Source organism: Ochotona curzoniae, unplaced genomic scaffold, assembly GCF_017591425.1.
Source record: "Ochotona curzoniae isolate NIBS_2020 unplaced genomic scaffold, NIBS_Ocur_1.0 contig_1302, whole genome shotgun sequence".
In the NCBI taxonomy this organism is placed as follows: domain Eukaryota; kingdom Metazoa; phylum Chordata; class Mammalia; order Lagomorpha; family Ochotonidae; genus Ochotona; species Ochotona curzoniae.
This window is the reverse complement of record NW_024465035.1, coordinates 19505655-19526580: the sequence shown is the minus strand read 5'-3', so window position 1 is coordinate 19526580 and position 20926 is coordinate 19505655. Positions and strand designations below refer to the sequence as shown.

General features: G+C 54.6%; 1 protein-coding gene across 1 annotated transcript in view; it reads left to right on the top strand.

The window, feature by feature from the left end:
- ACVR2B (activin A receptor type 2B) overlaps positions 1–20588 on the top strand; it is a 31290-nt gene extending 10702 nt beyond the window's left edge. Inside the window, exons 2-11 of the mRNA XM_040965641.1 lie at positions 11678–11885; positions 12149–12258; positions 12401–12552; positions 12633–12776; positions 14597–14740; positions 14925–15073; positions 16063–16177; positions 19591–19729; positions 19816–19946; positions 20348–20588. Coding sequence (XP_040821575.1) covers positions 11678–11885; positions 12149–12258; positions 12401–12552; positions 12633–12776; positions 14597–14740; positions 14925–15073; positions 16063–16177; positions 19591–19729; positions 19816–19946; positions 20348–20542 — 1487 coding nt within the window. The 3' untranslated portion in view covers positions 20543–20588. The remainder of the gene's footprint in view (positions 1–11677; positions 11886–12148; positions 12259–12400; positions 12553–12632; positions 12777–14596; positions 14741–14924; positions 15074–16062; positions 16178–19590; positions 19730–19815; positions 19947–20347) is intronic.
- Positions 20589–20926: the final 338 nt, after the last annotated feature.

Sequence of the window (20926 nt, the reverse complement as noted above, 5' to 3'; positions counted from 1 at the left end):
GTATCTCCGTCTCTCTGTAAATATGACTTTCCAGTCAAAATAAATAAATCTTAAAAAAAAAAAGTGGCGGCTTAACCTGCTTTGGCACAACATTGTCCCTGACAGGCTTCTTGAAAATAGGCCGTGAGCCAGGGTGAGGAGAGAGGGCAGATGCAGAATAAGACTGAGTTTTCACTTACAGCCCTTTGATGGCGGTGCTGGGTGGGCTGAGCCTGGGACCCCCCAACTCAATCCGGGTCTCCCATGCAGTGGCAGGAACGAACCCAACTGTCCAGGCATACGTCCTACCAGGATACTTCGGAAAGATCATGGAAAAAAATGCAGTTAGGGCCTGGCACCGTAGCCTAGAGGCTAAAGTCCTCATCTTGCCTGTGCAAGGATCCCGTATGGGCACTGGGTCATGTCCCAACTGCCCCACTTCCCCTCCAGCTCCCTGCTTGTGACCTGGGAAAACAGTCAAGGGCGGCCAAAAGTCTTGGGACCCTGCACCCACGTGGGAGACCCGGAAGAGGCTCCTGGCTCCTGATGGGCTCTACACTGGCCGTTGTGGCTGCTTGAGGAGTGAACCAGTGGATGGAAGATCTTTCTCTCTGTTTCTTCTCCTCTCTGTATATCTGACTTTCCAATACAAATAAATAAATATTTTGAAAATGCAATTGAAGGATAAGTTTGTTTTGGTGCAGTTCTGGAAGCCATGGCACACATCCCTGAACTTTGCGGAACCCCACACATGAGTGGAACTTTACTGAATGAACTATTTTGTGTGCATGTTTTGCTCACTGTTATTTCATCTGTTTTATTGCCGCACATGGCATTTCCAATTCACAGATCTGCCTGGCCAACTTTCTTTAGTTGTTAAAGATAGATTTGTTTATATGGGCCCAGGGCGATAGCGTGGCACCGGTTCTAATCCCGGCAGCTCCACTTCCCATCCAGCTCCCTGCCTGTGGCCTGGGAAAGCAGTTGAGGACGGCCCAAAGCTTTGGGACCCTGCACCCGTGTGGGAGACCCGGAAAGAAGTTCCTGGCTCCTGGCTTTGGATCGGCACATTACCGGCCGATGCAGTCACTTGGGGAGTGAACCATTGGACGGAAGATCAAATAAATCTTTAAAAAAAAATTTATTTGGAAGTGTTATGGAAAGTGGGAAGGAGCGCCATCTGCTGGCTCACTCCCCAAACAGTCACAATCGCCGGAGCTGGGCCAGGCGGAAGCGAGCTTCTGCCAGGTCTCCCACGTGGCTGGCAGGGCCCTAGGGGTTTAAACCCTCACTTGTTGCTTTCTCGGGTGCATTAGCAGGGAGCTGGATTGGAAGTGGAACAGCTGGCGCCTGAACCAGCACCTTCATGGGATGCCGACGTTTCTGTGCGGCTGCTTAACCGGCTGTGCCATGACGCTGACCCCTAGGCAAGCTTCCTGATCTGTAGGAATACACCTTGATCTTTTTATTTTTAACTTTATTTGAAAGACAGGTAGAGAGGGGAGGGGAGTCACGCATCTATCTCCCAGTCTCTCCTTCACTCCCCACGTTCCTACAACCTCCAGGGCTTGGGCCAGCTTGGAGCCAGAAACTCGACTGGGTTTCCCGGGGTGGTGGCAGGGACCCCGATACTTGAGCCGTCTGCTGCCGCCTTCCCAGGATGCCTGCTGGCTGGGAGCTGAGGCTCGGGCACCCTGATATGAGATGTGGGTGTCCCACGCTGTCCCACCATGACACCTACCCCCACTTTGATCTTTTTAATAATTGTGTGCAATTTCAAAATTTAGGTATGGGTTACACTTGATCAAGCTTCCTAGTGATAGGTTTTGTGATTTTTATACCATTTAATGCAGATTGTTCTCTGAACGTCAAGACGAATACTTCCTCTGGCATAAAGCGTGTATACTTAAAACTTTATTTATTTTTTTAAAGATTTAGTTATTTTTATTGCAAAGTCAGATATACAGAGAGGAGGAGAGACAGAAAGGAAGATTCTCCATCCGAGGATTCACTCCCCAAGTGACCACAACGGGCAATGCTATGCTGATCCGAAGCCAGGAGTCAGGAACTTCTTCCGGGTCTCCCACACGGGTGCAGGGTAACAAAGCTTTGGGCCGTCTTCGACTGCTTTCCCAGGCCACAAGCAGGGAGCTGGATGGGAAGTGGAGCTGCCAGGATTAGAACTGGTGCCCATATGGGATCCCGGCGCGTTTAAGGTTAGGCCTTTAACCGCTAGGCCACAGCACTGGGCCCCATATTTAAAATTTTAAGATAGGTCCTGAAAATGGCTGTATTATGGCAGAGGCCCACTAGTTGGTGGGTGTAGGACCAGTCCCGAGCGAGGTAACTGTGGGATGCTGTGCAGTCTCGGAACAACCTTTCAGTCTTGAACCCCAGTGCTCCCGTTGAAGGCTGGGCAGCAGAGGTCGCAAGGCAGCCCCGCTGTGTGAAGACATCCGCGTGGGAGTGCCCGCAGGGACCCCGCAGGGCTGCCTCCTGCACAGGGCTCCTGGTGACTGTGCTCACGAGTGCTGTGGGTTTGGGGTGTGTGTGTGCTGTTTACACACTGTGTGCCCCTCCCCCACCTGAAGGGGGCCTGCCTCAGTAGCCTAGCTGTGCCTTCATCACACGTCTTTATCCTTGCTTGATACTTTTGCCAGGGCTCAGGTTATTTTGCCTTCTGTAGCTGCGTCGCTGCCTTCGGTCGGTTTAGAGCTCTGCAAATCCGTCTGCAAGCTGGGGGAAAAGTGGAAGTGGAAAGTTCCTCCTGTGATCATCAGGCCCAGCTCTCGTTCTCAGGGCCACCGGGCAGCCCGTGGCGGAAGGCTCGCCACAGCTGAGTGGCTGGTGAGGAGCTGGCAGTCCGTCCGGTGTGATGGCTGCCGTCAGCCGGGGTGCTGGTCCGCGTTTCCCGACCTGCCGCGGGGTCGGGACACACTGGATTTGAGCTCTAGGCAGAAGGTGAGGAGTGGCAACTCTGCCCTTGGATCGAGTTCCCCAAAAACCCCTAGTAGAGGGGTGCCCCAAAGTGGACGGATGCTGGAGTCGGATGAAGCTGTTCTGTGGCTAGTGTCCTCTTAGCTGCCCGCTAGAAGCGCAAGTGAATTCCTCCCGGAGGATTCCGCCTCATCTTAGAGCTCACATCATTTCTCACAGCGTTAGACCTAGATGGAGTGATGAAGTAAAAGTAAAAAACAAACATCAGTGAAGCCAGTGGGATGCACTTCAGATTGGAGTTAGCACGTGTGTGTGTGTGTGTGTGTGTGTATGGCATGTGTGTATGTGCATGTGTGTGTGTGTGTGTTTAAATAGCAGTGCTTGCTGTGGTTGGGAGATGAAAGAGCGAATATAAGCAGAGAGCTGAAAAGTGTAAATGAAGAAAGGGAAAAAGTTTGAGTAGGATTGACTTGTTGGATAGCCGTAGGCAAGGGCCCCGGGGATGCTTTTATCAGGAGGTTCAGGGCAGCTGGATTGGAAATTAGCCAGATGATAGAGAACCCTACGGACTGTGCCATCAGGCAGCGCAGAGGCCAGGGCAGGGCACACACAGCATGAAGCGAGGCCCAGCAGGGCCGGGGACAGAACCGAGGCTGCCTAGGAGCGGACGCCCCGGAGCTCTGTGAAGGCGAGTGGGCCGCACTCGATGTCCTGGCGGTCCCAGGTGATGAAATACATTCAAAAAAAAAAAAAATGCTGTGCCTGCAGCATACTAGAGCAGACATTCCAGCCTGGCAGCCCATCCCTGGGTTTGAAAAACATTAAGCTTTTCATTACGAACATGTCAAAAACAAGGGAAGAGGGCCCGGCGCGGTGGCGCGAAGTGGTTAAGGTCCTCGCCTTGCACGCCCGGGATCCCATATGGGCGCCGGTTCTAATCCCGGCAGCCCCGCTTCCCTTCCAGCTCCCTGCTTGTGGCCTGGGAAAGCAGTCGAGGACAGCCCAAAGCTTTGGGAACCTGCACCCGCGTGGGAGACCCGGAAGAGGCTCCTGGCTTCGGATCGGCATAGCATCAGCCGTTGTGGTCACTTGGGGAGTGAATCATCGGACGGAAGATCTTCCTCTCTGTCTCTCCTCTCTGTATATCCGCCTTTCCAATAAAAACAAAAAAATAAATCTTAAAAAAAAGAAAAACAAGGGAAGAGAAACATCACCTTTCATTTCACTGACCTTGCTATTAATTGATACGTGAACGTGTTAATTTTAATGTTTTCTGATATGTATTTGCCTGTAGGGCCTATATTCCCCAGTAGCCTGATATTTTAGATATAATTAGAAACTTTCATGCTCATAAAAAAAAAAAAAAACCTAGCTGTTCTAGTCCACTCAAAATTGTGCAAATCAAAGATAGACGTGTTGTGTGTGTGTGTGTGTGTGTGTGGGGCACTGGTTGATTGATTGATTTGAAAGGCACAATTACAAAGTGGCACGATGGGAGGAGATGAGGGAGAGACTGTGATGGCTGAAAGCTGGGCTGATCTGAAGCCAGGGGCTTCTTCCAAGTCTCCCACGTGGGTGCAGGGTCCCAAGGGCTTGCATTGGCAGGGAGCTGGATTGGAAGTGCAACAGCCAGGATTCAAACCGCTGACCGTATGCGTTGGCCTCAAAGTCGGGGGGCATTTGGCTTAGCTGTTGAATATGCTGGCTCTGACGCCTCGCCCTGTCTGGGTGCCTGGCTTTGACGCTGACTTATGCGCATCTGTAGGGTGAACCTGCAGATAGGAACCCTGTTCCCCATCCCCCTCCGCATCCCCCGCCTTTCAGTAATTCATGAGACAAGGACCAAGGCTCAAGAGCAGTCGTTATACGTTATAGGTAGAGCTAACTTCTCAGAAGGACAGTGGGAGCCAGAGGAGAGCATACCCGGGCAACCTGCAATTCTACTGAGAGAAACTGGTTTTCAAGAGAGAAGGTGTCAGGTTGCCATTGTGGCACAGCAGGCTAAGCTGCTAAATAAACAGATGTTAAAAAAAAAAAAAACAAGGATGGACCCGGTGGTGGTGGCATGGCCTTGGGCCTAAAGTCCTGCCCTTGAACATGCTGGAATCCCATATGGGCACCAGTTCTAATCCACGCAGCTCCACATCCCATCCAGCTCCCTGCTCGTGGCCTGGGAAAGCAGCGGAGGACAGCCCAAAGCCTTGGGACCCTGCGCCCGTGTGGGAGACCCGGAAGAAGTTCCTGACTCCTGGCTTCGTATCTGCATAGCACCGGCCATTGCAGTCACTTGGGGAGTGAATCATCGGACGGAAGGTCTTCCTCTCTGTCTCTCCTCCTCTCTGTATATCTGACTTTGCGATAAAAATAAAATAAATCTTAAAAAAAAAAAAAAAGAATGAAGGCATCAAATGCTGGAGCCAGTGTTGAGGTATAGTAGGTAAGGCTGTTGCTTATCACACTGGCATCCCATGGGGGTGCCATTTTGTGTCCCAGCTGCTCCAGTTCCATTCTAGTTCCCTGCTACTGGCCCAGGAAAAGCAGTGTAAGGTGAGCCAAGTGTTTGGCCCCTGGATCCACGTAGGAGTCCCAGATGAAGCTCCCAGCTCCTGGCTTTAACCTGTCCTGGATCTCTCTCTCTCTCTCTGTCTCTCTCTCTTCTGCTTCTCTTTCTCTTTCCCTCCCCCCTTTATGTAACTCTAACTTTCAAAGTAAACAAATCTTTTTTTTTTTAAAGATTTATTTTATTTTTATCGCAAAGTCAGATATACAGAGAGGAGGAGAGACAGAGAGGAAGATCTACCATCCATTGATTTACTCCCCAAGTGACCGCAATGGCCGGAGCTGAGCTGATCCGAAGCCTGGAGCCAGGAGCTTCTTCCGTGTCTCCCACACGGGTGCAGGGTCCCAAGGCTTTGGGCCGTCCTCGACTGCTTTCCCAGGCCGCAAGCAGGGTGTTGGGTGGGAAATGGAGCTGCGTGGATTAGAACCGGCACCCACATGGGATCCCGGTGCGTTCAAGGAGAGGACTTTAACCGCTAGGCCACGCTGCTAGGCCCGTCAAAGTAAATAAATCTTAAAAAAGAACAAAGGGTGTTCTTTGGGTAGAAAGAGAATGCTTCAGATGGGAGAGGAGTGATACAAATGGAGGAGTGAAATGGTACATTCTCATGTATTGTGTGAGACAAATAGTGCGTTTTTGAGCTTGAAATGCATAAAATACAAAGACATCTACCCACTGCTTCGCTTCCTAAATGCTTGAAACAACTGGGGTTGGGCTATGCTGAGCTAGGAACCCAAACCGCCTTGAGACCTCCATTCTGGGCCACAGCAGCCCAGGCACCTCTGCCACCATCTGCCACCCCTCGGGTGTGCCAGCAGAGAGCTGAACGCAGGCAGAGCCAGGAAGTGATCCAGGCACTCTGCTGGGGGATGTTGCCACCCAAGTGGCAGTTGTGTCTGCTGCCACCACAATGTCCTCCCCCCTAAAGGCTTGTACATTGTGCAAGAATATAGTGAAGCTGTCAGATAATGTTCCGGTCCCAGGTGTTAATAATGGGCATTGCGGGGAGTGAACCGGGGGGTGGAATGTCCCACGCTGCCTTTCAAATAAGAAAGAAATGAGTCAACGAAAGGGCTCAGTGTGATGGCTCAGTTGGCTTGTCTTCTACCTGTAAGTGCCAGCCTCCCCTACGAGCGCTGGTTCATATCCCAGCTGCTCCACTTCCCATCCGGCTCCCTCATTATGGCCTGAGAAAGCATCAGAGGATAGCCCAAAGCCTTGGGACCTACATGGGAGACCCAGAAGAAACTCCTGGCTCCTGGCTTTGGATCAGCTCAGCTCCAACTGTGAGTGAACCAGTGGATGGAAGAGCTTTCTGTTTCTCCTTCTCTGTAAAAAGCTGTCTTTCCAATAAAAATGAAAAAAAAAAAATCTAAAAAAGAGTGAAAAAGAGGGCAGCATAGAACAGTTAAGACACATAGAACTAATACCTCAGGTGAACATATGTGAACAAATCCTTAGTAAAATTTCACAAATAGAACCATGGGGTGGGCATTTGGTCTGGTGCCGAAGATACTGCTTATCCTATATCCTCCCATTCCACATGCGTGGATGCAGGCTTGAAAACAGAACAGGAAGATCCATTTGTATCTTTTTTTTTTTTTTATGACGTAACGGAGTGGTGCCGCCGGGGTAATTTGTAAGTACATGTGGTGTGGCTCGTGGGCCTGGGGGCTGGGAAGCTCCGGTGAACAGCACCCACATTGGGCGAGGGCTGCTGTCTTCATCACAAGGAAGCAGAACAGGCAGGGCCAGGCCTGTCCTTTGATTCATTGATTTATTAAAAAAAGATTTGTTCATTTTTTTTTTCTTGGAGAGGCAGATCTGCAGAGAGAAGGAGATACAGTAAGATCTTCCGTCTTCTGGCTCACTCCCCAAGTGGCCGCAGTGGCCAGAACTGAAGCTGATCCGAACCCAGGAACCAGGAGCTTCCTCTGGGTCTCCCACATGGGTGCAGGGTCCCAAGGCTTTGAGCCGTCCTCCACTGCCTTTCCAGGGCACGAACAAGGTGCTGGATGGGAAACAGAGCAGCTGGGACACAAACTGGGCCCATATGGGATGTTGGCACTTGACGGTGGAGGATTAGCCAGTTGAGCCATTGTGCTGGGCCCAAGACTTCTCCCTTTATAACCAGTTCACTGCCTCCTGAGGCAGTGTCTCCATCGAGGGCACTTCCCACAGCGCCAAGACTAAATGGCCAGGGAGCCAAGCAGGTACATCAGCTCATACACCTGCTCAGCCACATTCCTTGTGGATCTGCAAGGAAGATCTAAGAAGTCAGCCCGGGGCAGAGTCTCCTTTATTCCTCACGGTGCTGAGAGAAGATGACCTTGTCTCAAATCTTGTGTTCATCCACGCTGTGATTCAGGGGAGGAAAAAAAAAAGGCAAAGGAACCCGGTAAGAAAACCAGGAAGGCTTCCGTGCTGACAGTCTCCGGAAGGACCACGTGCCAGAGGAAGGAGTGACAGACAAGCTGGTGGGGGCATGGACAGATCAGATCAACTGTGGGTGGGCTGACGTTTGCTTAGCATGCTAAGCCCCCTCCTGGGCCAGTGGGGCCAGTTTGAATCCCGGCTACTGCCAGAGCTGATCCAGCTGCCTGCTGATGTGCTTGGGAAAACAGCAGGGGAATAAGGACAGCCCAAGGCCTTGGGCTCCTGCACTCATCTGGGAGACCGGGAAGAAGCTCCTGACTCCTGGCTTTGGGTTTGGCTCAGCTTCAGCCATTGTGGCCAGTTGATAAGTGAACTACTGAAAGGGAGATCTCTCTTTGTGTCTCTTTCCCCACTGTAGCTCTGCCTTTCCAGTATAAATAGATATAAAGCTTAAAAATACATAAGGGGCCTGGCATGGTAGCCTAGTGGCTAACATCTTCATCTTGCATTTGCTGGGATCCCATGTGGGCACCAGTTCTAATCCCAGCAGCCTCACTTCCCATCCAGCTCCCTGCTTGTGACCTGGGAAAGCAGTCGAGGATGGCCCAAAGCCCTAGGGACCTGGAAGAGTCTCCTGGCTCCTGGCTTCAGGTTGGCTCAGCTCCAGCTATTGCAGCCACTTGGGTAGTGTGCAAATCACATCTTGGTTTGGCGGTAGGTAAGAAAATAACAAAATCAAACACAGCAAAATAAAAGCCAAAAACCAAAATCAAAAAACCCACAAAAACCAAACAAACCAAAAACCTACTCAGTAATGAACATACATACAAGTAACACATTATATGTAATTTGGAAAAGATGGCAGCTATAAACTTGAGGCTTTTATACTCTGTTTTTTTTTTTCACTAAAGATTGATTGATTTGGAAAGCAGAGTTACAGAGAGAAATCCTGAATTTGCTGGCTTCACTCCTCAGATGGCCACCATGGCCAGTGGTGGACCATGTCAGAGCCAGGAGTTCGGAACTGTCTCCTGGTCTTCCTCATGGGGCCATTTTCCACTGCCTTCTTAAATGTATTATCAGGGAACTGGATGGAAGTGGAGAGGCTGGGACACGAACCGGCTCCCGCATGGGAGGCGGGTGCATGCGGGCAGAGGCTCAGTCAGTTGAGCCATCGTGCTGGCACCAAGAGCCAGAAAGATTTCAGATAAATGCGGGAGACCCCACAGAACCATCAGGGCTCTGATAGCATTCGAGAGTGGAGTGGCTGATGGGGGTCACGAGCGTACAGGCAAGCAGTCAACGCTTGCCTACGAGGAACACGCGGAGAATGCCTGCAGCTCTTGGAAGAGCAGCCCCGTGGACCAGCAGGAGGGAAGGAACCCAGCGGCTCAGAGCACTCGGGCCATGGGGTCAGAACTGTGCCAGCTGCCACTGGCAGCTGTCAACGTGGGCAGAGAAATGGGGCCAGGCCCACAGGGGTGCCTGTCCTGGAGGAGGAGCTTGACAATGGTCAGCCAGCTCAAGCTCCTCAGACCTCTGACTCTGTGTTGGCTGCCTCGGGTGGGTGGCCACAGGTGTAATCGTAGGGAGAAGAGCGAAGGGGCTCCAAGAGGCTTTGCTCAGATTACACCAACACAGGTAGCCCAAGTCCAGCAAAGCGTGGAAACCCGAGACGTGGTGAGGTCATGTGCCAGACTGTTAACACACAGCACTGGGCATGGATGCATTCCAGAGCCAAGGGTGGGGGCGTGTGAAACCTTGTTTCAACTCTCATTGAAAACGTGAGTGAATTACTTAACCTCTGTGTTATGTAGCATGAGGACTGGAGGAGCTGTTTCCTGTGAGCCGCACAGTGCACACCTGGGTAGGAATGGGCGCCTGCTGCCTGTGGAGGTTCCTGTGGGACACCCCAAACCTTTGGAGCTCTTCGGCTCCAAACCCCCCCATCTTCTGCCACCATGCTTCTTTCCCCCATTGCATGCTGAGCCCCTCCCAGGAGGACAGGATTTGTCCGCTGCATGAGCTACTTGCGATGGGACCAGGTTCCTTTAGGGCTTGCTCCTTGCAATTTTGACTTGGAGTAGGCTCTCTCTCTTTCTCTCTCTCTCTCTCTTTGTGTACGTGTGTTGGGGTATGGAGTGTGTCTGTGAGTTGTGTTTGCCCTTCTTGATCATAAGGTGTGGGGCACACAGAAGGGCCGCTTTCCACCAGGCTGTAGGCTACTTGCCGTGCCTCCCCTCCTGGGCATTCTCACTCGTATCCCCCGGAGACATGCCATTGGAGGCTGATGGTTGTGTTGACTGTGACTTGGGGTACAGCAGGCGTCCAGCCCTGGAGTTGGCCGGGGGGGTGGACATCAGCCTTCAGTGCTGGGAGCACAGCTTCCTCCGGCGGGGATGGCTGGCTGGGTAGGCTGGGGGCCAAAGGGAAGCCTCCCATGCGTAGGTGCCTGGCTCCAGGGCCGTAGGCGGGAGCCCTTGCCTATTAAAAGGCTGAGGTGGCCTTGCTGTTGGAGTTGTGCCAGAGACTATAAATAGCCGTGTGTGTGAAGAAGCAGAGCTAGGGAGGCCCCCGGGTCTCCAGCTGGCAGCAGAGGCGGGCTGTGGTGTGGCAGGGGCACCGGGTGCCAACGTGGAGCTTGGAGTCCACTGCTCTGGCCGAGCTTGTGCTGTAAGTGACCACCGCAGGCAGCAGGGAGCGGCCAGCTCTAACAGCAAAGGCCCAGTGTTGGGTCTGGTTGTCAGTTAACCCACCTGGAGGTGTCATTAGAATCCCCTTTCTGAGTGACTAGGTGGTGCGCAGGGTCACACAGCCTGGCTGTGTGGGCTGCTCAAGGCTGCCTTTGGCTGGGCTGAGATCCTGGAGCCCTCGGTGTCCCTGCAGCCTTGACATTTGGCGCTCCAAATCCTTCCCCCACGGGTCCTGTCCATGACAGCGGCCTGGGGAGCAGGCCCAGGAAGTCAAGGAGAGAAGGGTGGGAGGGTGGTGTGCTGACCCCTGCCCAGTGTCCACGAGGGGTTCTGGTGGAGAGGCCGAGCATGCTCCCGCCTGCCTCCATTGCAGGCACCACAAGGGGGAACAAGGGGCCGAGGCAGAGCACTCCCAGTCAGAGGCCCCTGGGCTTCCTGCAGCTCTCCCATGACAGCCGATGGATGGGCTCCTGAGGGCCTAGGGTTGTGCTGTAGGGGTTGGTAAGGAGGCGGGCTGGTGAGCGAAGAAGCCACATTTGGAGGAAGGCAATTGCCAGCACAGGTAACAGTCTGGTCCAGCTGAATGGACAGTGCCTGGAAGTTGCCGCAGGTCCAGCCTGCCTGGGAGGACATCCTGTGTCTGTGGCCACCTCGGCCGCCAGCTGCCTCTCCAGCCCCTGTGACTTGATCCTCTGCGACATCCCGTAGCTCAGGTGTGACTGCTGTGTGTAGAAGGGGGCTTGGGGAAGGCAGTGGAGCAGGGTGGAGGATGGGAGCACCAGGAGAGTATCCTGGGATGGTCCCTGGGTGTGCACCTGCATCACCTGAGGCCGAGAAGAATGGTTAACACGCTGATTCTGCCCCCATCCTTGGGGGAATAGGGCTGGCCTGGGATTAGGCATTTTTAGAAACACCACTGTGAGGGCCCCTTGTTCATTTCTGTGGCCTCGGGTTCGCAGTCTGCCGGTCCAGCCAGCTGCTCATGCAAGCTCCACAGTGGCGCCAGCTCTCCTGCCTCCCCCTTGCCTAGGCCTGGGGTCGCTGAGCGTGTAGGTGGCATGGTGTCCAGCCTGATGCCTCCCCTCCCCCCGGGGTGCAGGTTCCACTCAGGTTCCTCCTCTCTGGGCTGCAGGCTCTGGGCGTGGGGAAGCCGAGACACGGGAGTGCATCTACTACAATGCCAACTGGGAGCTGGAGCGTACCAACCAGAGCGGCCTGGAGCGCTGCGAGGGTGAGCAGGACAAGCGGCTACACTGCTATGCCTCCTGGCGCAACAGCTCCGGCACCATCGAGCTCGTCAAGAAGGGCTGCTGGCTGGACGACTTCAACTGCTACGACAGGTGTGCTGTGGTCCGCCGGCCCCAGGGGTCTCGGGGCGTCCCAGTGGGTGCCCAAGGTCTGGAGCCTTCCTGCCATCGCGCTTGCCAGGTCCCAGCCCTGAGCAGGGGTGTCAGGGTCAAGTCCTGGCTGCCCCTGTCCTGCCTCACCGTCTCAGGAGGCACTTGCACCCTGCTGGGCTGGGCTAGGCTGGGCTGGGCTAGCCTGGCCTGGGCATCCCAGCTGCCTGCAGGCTGAGGGGCTGTTGGGAAATCTTTGCCCCTAGGCAGGAGTGCGTGGCCACGGAGGAGAACCCCCAGGTGTACTTCTGCTGTTGTGAAGGCAACTTCTGCAATGAGCGGTTCACCCACCTGCCAGAGGCCGGCGGCCCAGAAGGTGAGGGGCCTGAGCTGGCAGGTCCTGGGCTCTCCTGGAACTAGAGAGCACCTGGCTGGTGCGTGGGGTGGTCGTGGCCAGAGGGCTGCCTGGATGTAAGAGCGGGCGGGCTGTGTGACACAGGGCTCCGTGTGTCCCCCAGTCACCTACGAGCCACCCCCGACAGCCCCCACCCTACTCACGGTGCTGGCCTACTTGCTGCTGCCCATCGGGGGCCTCTCCCTCATCGTCCTGCTGGCTTTCTGGATATACCGGCACCGCAAGCCCCCCTACGGCCATGTGGACATCCACGAGGTGAGACGGCGTGGCTGGGCCGGGGCACGGGAGAGGTGTGCAGGCTGAGCCAGGTCTACCCAGCCTGTGCTCGTCCGCAGGACCCGGGGCCTCCACCACCGTCCCCTCTGGTGGGCCTGAAGCCACTGCAGCTGCTGGAGATCAAGGCCCGGGGCCGCTTTGGCTGCGTCTGGAAGGCCCAGCTCATGAACGACTTTGTGGCTGTCAAGATCTTCCCGCTGCAGGTGAGCGTTCCAGGGGCTCCATGGCCACTGTGGCTTCAGCTGGAGCCCCCAGCCTTTTTTGGGGGGGTCGGAGGTGAGAGAGAAGCGAGTCTCCTTGGAGGGGTTGCTGCTGAGCCAGCCTGCAGTGACTGGTGCCCGGGTCCCATGCAGCAATGACGTTTTATGATGGGACCAGGGCTTTGCAAGCTGTGAAACACTCCACCTTCCGGGCCTCCTTCCTCCCTCCCTGCTTCCTTTTTTCCAACCATCCTTTCTTTCCTTTTTCCTTTCCTTTTCCTTTTTTTTTTTTTTTTAAGATTTGTTTATTTTTATTGGGAAGGCAGATTTAGAGAGAGGAGTACAAAGAGATCTTCCATTCACTGGTTCATTCCCTAAGCAGCTGCAGTGGCTGGAGCTGAGCCGATCCGAAGCCAGGAACCAGGAGCCTCTTCCAGGTCTCCCATATGGGCTCAAGGTCTCGAGGCTTTGGGCCATCCTCTACTGCTGTCCCAGGCCACAAGCAGGAGCTGGAGGGGAAGTGGAGCAGCTGGGACATGAATCAGTGCCCTTATGGGATCCCAGTGCATGTAAGGCAAGGATTTAACCACTGAGCCATCACACTGCACCCTGTTTGTTGTTTGTTTGTTTTTAAGATTTATTTATTTTACTTGAAAGAGCTTCAGAGAGGGAGAGAGAAAATGAGAGGTTTTCCATCTGCTGGTTCCTTCCCCAAATGGCTGCAAAGGCGGAACTGAACCAGTCTGGAACCTGGAGCCTCGAGCTTCTTGCAAGTCTCCCATGTGGATTCACAGGCCCAAGCTGCTTCCCTGGTATTTCTCAGTGTGGCCCAGACCATAAGCAGGAAGCTGTGTCAGAAGTTGAACAGGGCCCGGTGTGTTAGCCTAGTGGCCAAGGTCCTTGCCTTGAAAGTGTCGGGATTCCATATGGGTGCAAGTTCTAATCCCGTCAGCTCCAATTTTTTTGTGGCCTTTGGGACCCTGGCTTCGGATCTGCTCAGCTCTGGCTGGCCGCTCGTGGAATGAGTCAGCGAATGGAAGATCTTCCTCTCTGTCTTTTCTCCTCTCTGTATATGTGACTTTCCAATAAAAATATATAAAATCTGGGTTCGGCGCAGTGACCTAGTAGCTTAAGTCCTTGCCTGGAATGCACCGCTATCCCATATGGGCGCTGGATCTAATCCTGGTAGCCCCCCTTCCCATCCAGCTCCCTGCTTGTGGCCTGGGAAAGCAGTCGAGGACGGCCCAAAGCTTTGGGACCCTGTACCTGTGTAGGAGACCTGGAGGAGCTCGTGGCTCCTGGCTTCAGATTGGCCCAGCTCCAGCTGTTGCGCTCACTTGGGGAGTGAATCATCGGACGGAAGATCTTCCTCTCTGTCTCTCCTCCTCTCTGTATATCTGACTTTGTAATAAAAATAAAATAAATCTTATATACATATATAAATGTAAAATCGTTTAAGAAAATAGGTTGAACAACCAGGACATGAACTGGCATGCATATCATAAGCCGACACTGCAGGTGGAGGATTAGCGTGCTATCCTCCATGCCAGGGAGGGTTCCCCCGTCCCGCCCCACGCTTTGATTTTTGACATCTGAATATGGCTTCAGACCGGCTCCAGGGCCTCTGGCCTCTCTGAAGGGGAGCCAGGCCTAGCCCTGCTTGGCACATGCTGGGTCTTCAGGTGCTGGCCTTAAGCCATCTCCGGCACTGGTCTGGTGGCCCAGGGCTCAGCCCCGGCTTAGGCTTCTGGGCCCCGTGGGTGCTGGGGCTGGGAGGCCAGGGCTTGGGGAACGGGAGCTGAGAGCAGTGTCCTCCGCCGCAGGACAAGCAGTCGTGGCAGAGTGAGTGGGAGATCTTCAGCACGCCCGGCATGAAGCACGAGAACCTGCTGCAGTTCATCGCTGCCGAGAAGCGAGGCTCCAACCTGGAAGTGGAGCTGTGGCTCATCACGGCTTTCCACGACAAGGTGAGCCACGCCCCATGAGGCGGACCCAGCCTGCGCCCTTGTCCACCCACGGAGGGCTGACCCCTGCACGGCGCCCTCGGATCTGCGTGGACATCAGGCTCAGCGCCGGCCTCTGTCCTGCCGGCCGTCCATCCCAGGACCGGGTGCCGAGGTCTTGCCCAAGGTCTGTGCTGCCTTCCCCTAGGGCTCCCTCACGGATTACCTCAAGGGGAACATCATCACCTGGAACGAGCTGTGTCACGTGGCGGAGACCATGTCCCGAGGCCTCTCCTACCTGCACGAGGATGTGCCCTGGTGCCGCGGCGAGGGCCACAAGCCGTCGATTGCCCACAGGTACCCGGGTATAGCAGGTGCCTTCCCTGCAGCGGGAGTGGGTGGGAGCAGGGCGTGGGAGGGCAGGTGCTTGGTCTGCTCGAGTTGTGGCGGAGGCAAGTGGACACGCGACCTGGCCTTCCGTGATCAGGTCCCGGGGTCGGTGTGGTCGCCCCCCCCCCCGCTGGTTTTCTGGTGCCCTCTGGTGGCCACGCAAGAAAGTGCTGACTCTGCAGCTTGGATCTGATGGTTAGCTCTGCCGCTCTCAAATATCGTTGTATACTCACAAAGAAATCCAGTGAATGTGGCTCCTTTCCGTGGGTGCTTCCCTGGGTGAGGCACACGCCTTCCATTGGCTGTGACAGTAATGGCATCAATCCTGTAGAGAATGAGCTTAGACAAGGCAAATAATGGATTAGTGGGGAAAATGATTTTGACCTTGTAGACTTTCTCAAAGAGCCTCAGAGACTTTCAGAGTCCTTGAGTTACATTTTGAAACATTCTTAAAGGCTCATTTATTTATTTATTTGAAAGGCAGAGCGCCAGAGACAAAGAGATTGGTCTCCGCCTACTGGTTCACTCCCCAAATGGCCACATCCACAATGGCTGGTCTAGGCCAAAGCCAGCAGCCAAGAACTCCACCCTGGTCTCCTACGTTGGGGCATCTGCTACTACCTTCTCAGGGGCCTTGGCAGGGAGCTGCTTCAGAAGCCGAGTGTCTGGGACACGACCTGGGCCATCTTGCCTGAGAGTGAGGGGGCGGCCAGGACAAGGCTCTGGCCAGCCCCCCGAGTGGGTGTTAATGATGGCCGCCCTGGCAGCAGCCTCTGTCTGCGGTCATATGGGGTCTGCCTGCATCCGCCGTGCACTCCGGGAGCTGCTCGCCTGTTCAGCGTCTGCACTGGGGCGCTCCCGGGGCGCGTGGGGGTAGGAGCCAAGAGGTCAGGCACAGGCCAAGGCCAAGGCCAGAGCAGGTTGTCGATGCTCGTCCTGACCCGCTGTGTCCACAGGGACTTCAAGAGCAAGAACGTCCTGCTGAAGAGCGACCTCACCGCTGTGCTGGCTGACTTTGGCCTGGCCGTTCGGTTCGAGCCAGGGAAGCCTCCAGGAGACACACATGGACAGGTAAAGGAACCAGGGGGGCGTGGGGGGGTGGTAAACAGGAGGGAATCTGGACCGGGTGAGGTGTGAGGGTCACCGTGTGAATCGTGTGTCTTTCTCGCTCCGTGGGAGACGCAGGCCTGCACGCTGGTGTGGCTCCCGCACACGGAGAAAGCGGGCAGCAACTCCGGTCGGTTTTTAAATTCAGACTTGAGTCCGTGTCAGTTACCCGATTGCCATGCATTTGAGCCATGTGAGGTTCCTGGCAGCAGGGGGCTGAAACCCTAACTGGAATGTGGCTGTCCCAAGCAGTGGTATAGCAAACACCTGTTCCTGGCTATGTTTTTCTTTTCTTTTCTTTTCTTTTTTAAATTGCATTTCTTTATCTTAACTGATTTGAAAAGCACAAAGACTGAGACCCCAGGATGCCCATGACAGCCAGGGTGGGCTGGGTCAGGAGCTGGGTCAGTCTAGGTCTCCCACATGGTTGACCAGAACCGTTGTCTGCTGTTTTCCAGCATGCACATGAGCAGGAAGCTGCAGTGGTGAGCAGAGCTGCACCCTGTAGCCAGGCACTCCTAAATGGGTTGTTGGCATGCCGAGCAGTGTCTGTGCGACCATATTATAGTATAGTATATATATATATATTTTGAAATTACTTTATTTTGACAACCTTTACATAGTTGATAAGGACACAAAGGGTCAAGGGCTACAGGAAAATGGGTAAGACTATTGTTTCCACATTCTCTCTCTCTCTTTTTTTTTTTTTTTGTTCTGTATCTGGGGTAAAGGAGGAGATAAAGGGAGAAGCCCCACCCAGCCTCCCAGCCATCCCAGGTCTCTGAAGTGGGGCATGCTCCGAGGGGCCTGCTCAGGTGGTTTTGATAGTTCAACAGTTCCGAATTATTACCAATCTCCCCATTCCAAACACGATGAAATCTCCAGAATCCACTGGCTGACATAGTCCACCTTAGAGTATCCGTTTGCCCAGATTTTCACTGCCAACACATGGCTGCGGTAGATGATTGATTTGTTCTGTCCTCCATCCTCTGTTGTGGTACCAGGTGTCCTGTGCAGGTTCCGATGGACTGCCATATCCTCCATGTGCATCTGGATATGCTGTCCACTGTTCCGTCTGAGCCTCTGAGGAGGCTCGGCTCTGACACATGCACTCCATGGTCAGACCATGGAACCTGCAATTCTCTCCATGGTTGGGGTTCTGAGATCAGCAGTTCAGGTGGAGCCCCAAGAAACTTTATCTAGAGTGATTCCAGACCTGATTCTTGTGTGTGCATGCCAGTACAGGGTCTGGTACAGTCTGTTGCCCCAGTCAGCTGGTGGTTGCCATTGCTGGGTCAGTTCTGTTTCCAGCCCTGTCTTCCACACACCAATAGGTTTTGCAGTCCAGCCCGATTCTGCCCAGCACATACTCGGCCCTCACACAAACCAGTGGGAGCTGCAGCCTAGTCAGAGTAACCCCCACCAGGCCAGCCCCTGCTCTGGTTCCCATGCTTGCCAGTAGGTACTACAGACTGGTCCAGTCTCTCCCACATCCCATTTAGCTCTCGTACACGTCAATGGGCATTGAAACCTGGTTCAACCTAACCAGCCCACACACATACTGGCAGGTGCTGTTCTGTTCAGCCACGCCTGCCCCATTCCTGGTTTCCATGCTCTCCAGTGGTAGTGGTAACCCAAGAGGGAGATGTCCACTATCTCCCTACTGGGCCACTCCCACTGCTGGATCAAGCATTTTCCAGGTGGTTCTGCAGTTTAGCTTGATAGAATTAACCCCCGGGGCCAGCATCTATCAGCTGATGCTGCAGCAAAGCCCAACCAACCCTCACCCATTGTGATTTATGTTTGCACCAGTAGGGACAGTCAACCCAGCCTGGCTTTTCCCTGATCTAGCTCATATGAGGCCCACAGGTGTTGTAGCCCTCCCTGGTCTGTCTGCCCCCATCCCAACCCATGCTCTCCAGTGGGCATGGCTGTCCAGCGGGGGGAGCCCTCCACATTCCCCCTACCAGCTTTACCCACTCCCTCCGTGTTTCTTACACGTGCTGGTTGGGTACTGCGGCCCAGTCTGGCATGGCCCCCTTCACCTCAGCATTTGCTAGTGGGTGCTGTAGCCTGGCCCGGCCTGGGCCACCCCCCAGTTCCAGCTGACGCTGGTGAGGGTTATAGCCCAGCCCAGCATGCACTCAATCCCAGCTGTAATGTGTACTGGTATGTGTTGCAACCAAACCTGACCCAACTCACTCTCTGTTCTGATGCTCAGATTTGCCAGCAGGTGATGTGAACTAGTTCAGCCGGATCTGCCCCCAACCTATGCCAAATGTATGCCAGTGGGTACGGTTCCCTGGCCTGGTCTGGGCTGCTCCCTTTTGTGGTTCGTGTGCTCACCTGCAGGGACTGTGTCTTGCCAGAAGAGTTGCCCAGGCTCCTCCATCAGAACCTCTCCCAGTGCCAGATCTCACGCATACCAGGGGTCCATGGGCCAGCCATACTTAGTCCACCTCCTGTCCTAGCAGGAACAGTAGCCTTTCCTGACTGGCCTTCAGCCCATTCCAGTTCTTACTGTTGGATGTTTCAGTATAGTATATATTTTTAAGATTTATTTATTTTTATTGGAAGGTCAGATATACAGAGAGAAAGAGAGACAGAGAGGAAGATCTTCCATCCGTTTACTCACTCCCCAAGCAGCTGCAACGGCTGGAACTGAGCCGATCTGAAGCCAGGAGCCCAGAGCCTCTTCTGGGTCTCCCACGCTGGTGCAGGATCCAAAGGCATTGGGCCATCCTTGACTGCTTTCCTAGGGCCCAAGCAGGGAGCTGGATGGGAAGTGGGGCTGCCAGGACACAACCTGCGTCCATATGGTATCCTGGTGCGTGCAAGGAGAGAACTTTAGCTGCTAGGCTCCTGCACTGGGCCCAGGCATATTATATTATATTATATTATATTATATTATATTATATTATATTATATTATATTATATTATATTATATTATATTAATGTCTTGAGATATTTTTGAATTACCCTGGAAGTATGATTCCATTGGGCCTGTGGCAGTTGAGCCGTGAGCAGGAGCCTCTTCCGGGTTTCCCACGCAGGTGCAGGGTACCAAAGCTTTGGGCCGTCCTAGACTGCTTTCCCGGGCCACAGGCAGGGAGCTGGAAGGGAAGCGGGGCTGCCGGGATTAGAACCGGTGCCCATATGGGATCCCGGGCGTGCAAGGCGAGGACCTTAACCACTGCGCCACCGCGCCGGGCCTGAGCATGTGTGGTGACAGCAAGCCATCCTTTACCCTGCTGTGAATTGCAGGGTCTTGCCCACCCCGTCTGGAACACACAGGCTGAGGCTCCCGTGCCCTCGTGCTGTGCGAAGTCCGTGCATGGTCAGTGACTGCAGACCCTGCCGTCTGTCCCTTGTCCAGGTGGGCACAAGACGGTACATGGCCCCCGAGGTGCTGGAAGGAGCCATCAACTTCCAGAGGGACGCCTTCCTGCGCATTGACATGTACGCCATGGGGCTGGTGCTGTGGGAGCTGGTGTCACGCTGCAAGGCCGCAGATGGTGAGTAGGCCGAGCCCTAGGAACTGGGGTCCTGGAGCCGCAGGACCTCGGGCTGACCGCCCCAGCGCTGTCTCCCCTCCCCCCAGGACCTGTAGGTGAGTACATGCTGCCCTTCGAGGAGGAGATTGGCCAGCACCCCTCCCTGGAGGAGCTGCAGGAGGTGGTGGTGCACAAGAAGATGAGGCCCACCATCAAGGACCACTGGCTGAAGCACCCGGTGAGGGGCGGGGAGCGGCTCTGCAGGGAGGTGGGGAGAGGGCGACGCAGCCGTGTTCCCGGGGCTCCGGGAGGTGTGGAGAATTTTCTCGAATGGGTGAAGCCTTACCCTTTGGTGCTGCGGGATTGTGGCTTTACGAAGGGCTTTGGCCCAATGTCACTGTGTAAAGGCTCACAGCCGCGTCCACCCCCAGGCAGGGCCTGGCTTCTCCGTCCTCCTGTGTGGCGGTTCAGTCTGGCCTTGAGCGTTGCATGGAGGCCAGTGGGCTCAGGCTGGGTCCCCCCCATACAGCAGGCGTCCCAGTTCCTGCAGGTGCTGCAGCCCCTGGTTGATGCTGTGCAGCTGTGGTGTGGCTGGATGGTCCTAACGAGGGTCACGCCCTCTCCTCACACTGTGTGCAGGGCCTGGCCCAGCTCTGCGTGACCATCGAGGAGTGCTGGGACCACGACGCCGAGGCTCGCCTGTCGGCTGGCTGCGTGGAGGAGCGGGTGTCCCTGATCCGGAGGTCCGTCAACGGCACCGCCTCGGACTGTCTCGTCTCCCTGGTGACCTCCGTCACCAACGTGGACCTGCCTCCTAAAGAGTCCAGCATCTAACCCCGGGCCACGCGCGCCTCTGTCCAGACTCGGCGGATCTGAAGAAGAAGAAGAAAGGAAAAAGAAAAGTTGTGTTTTGTTTTGGAAATCCCACAAACACCAACAAACACATACAATGCAGCTGCTATTTTACCTTGACTTTTTATTATTATTATAATTATTATAATAATTATTCTTAATGTTATTTTGGGGGGGGGGGATCGGATCAGTTTTTACCAGCATCTCGCTCTACTGTATCGCAAACAGCGGACACGTCAGCAGGTGTTGGGGTGCTGAGCTGTGAATGCCGAACCAGCGCCCTGCTGAGGAGCCTCCGCCGCCTCCTGTCCCCCCCGGACGCCTGTCCTGCCTCTCTCTGTTCTCAGAATCTGTGACACCCCACCC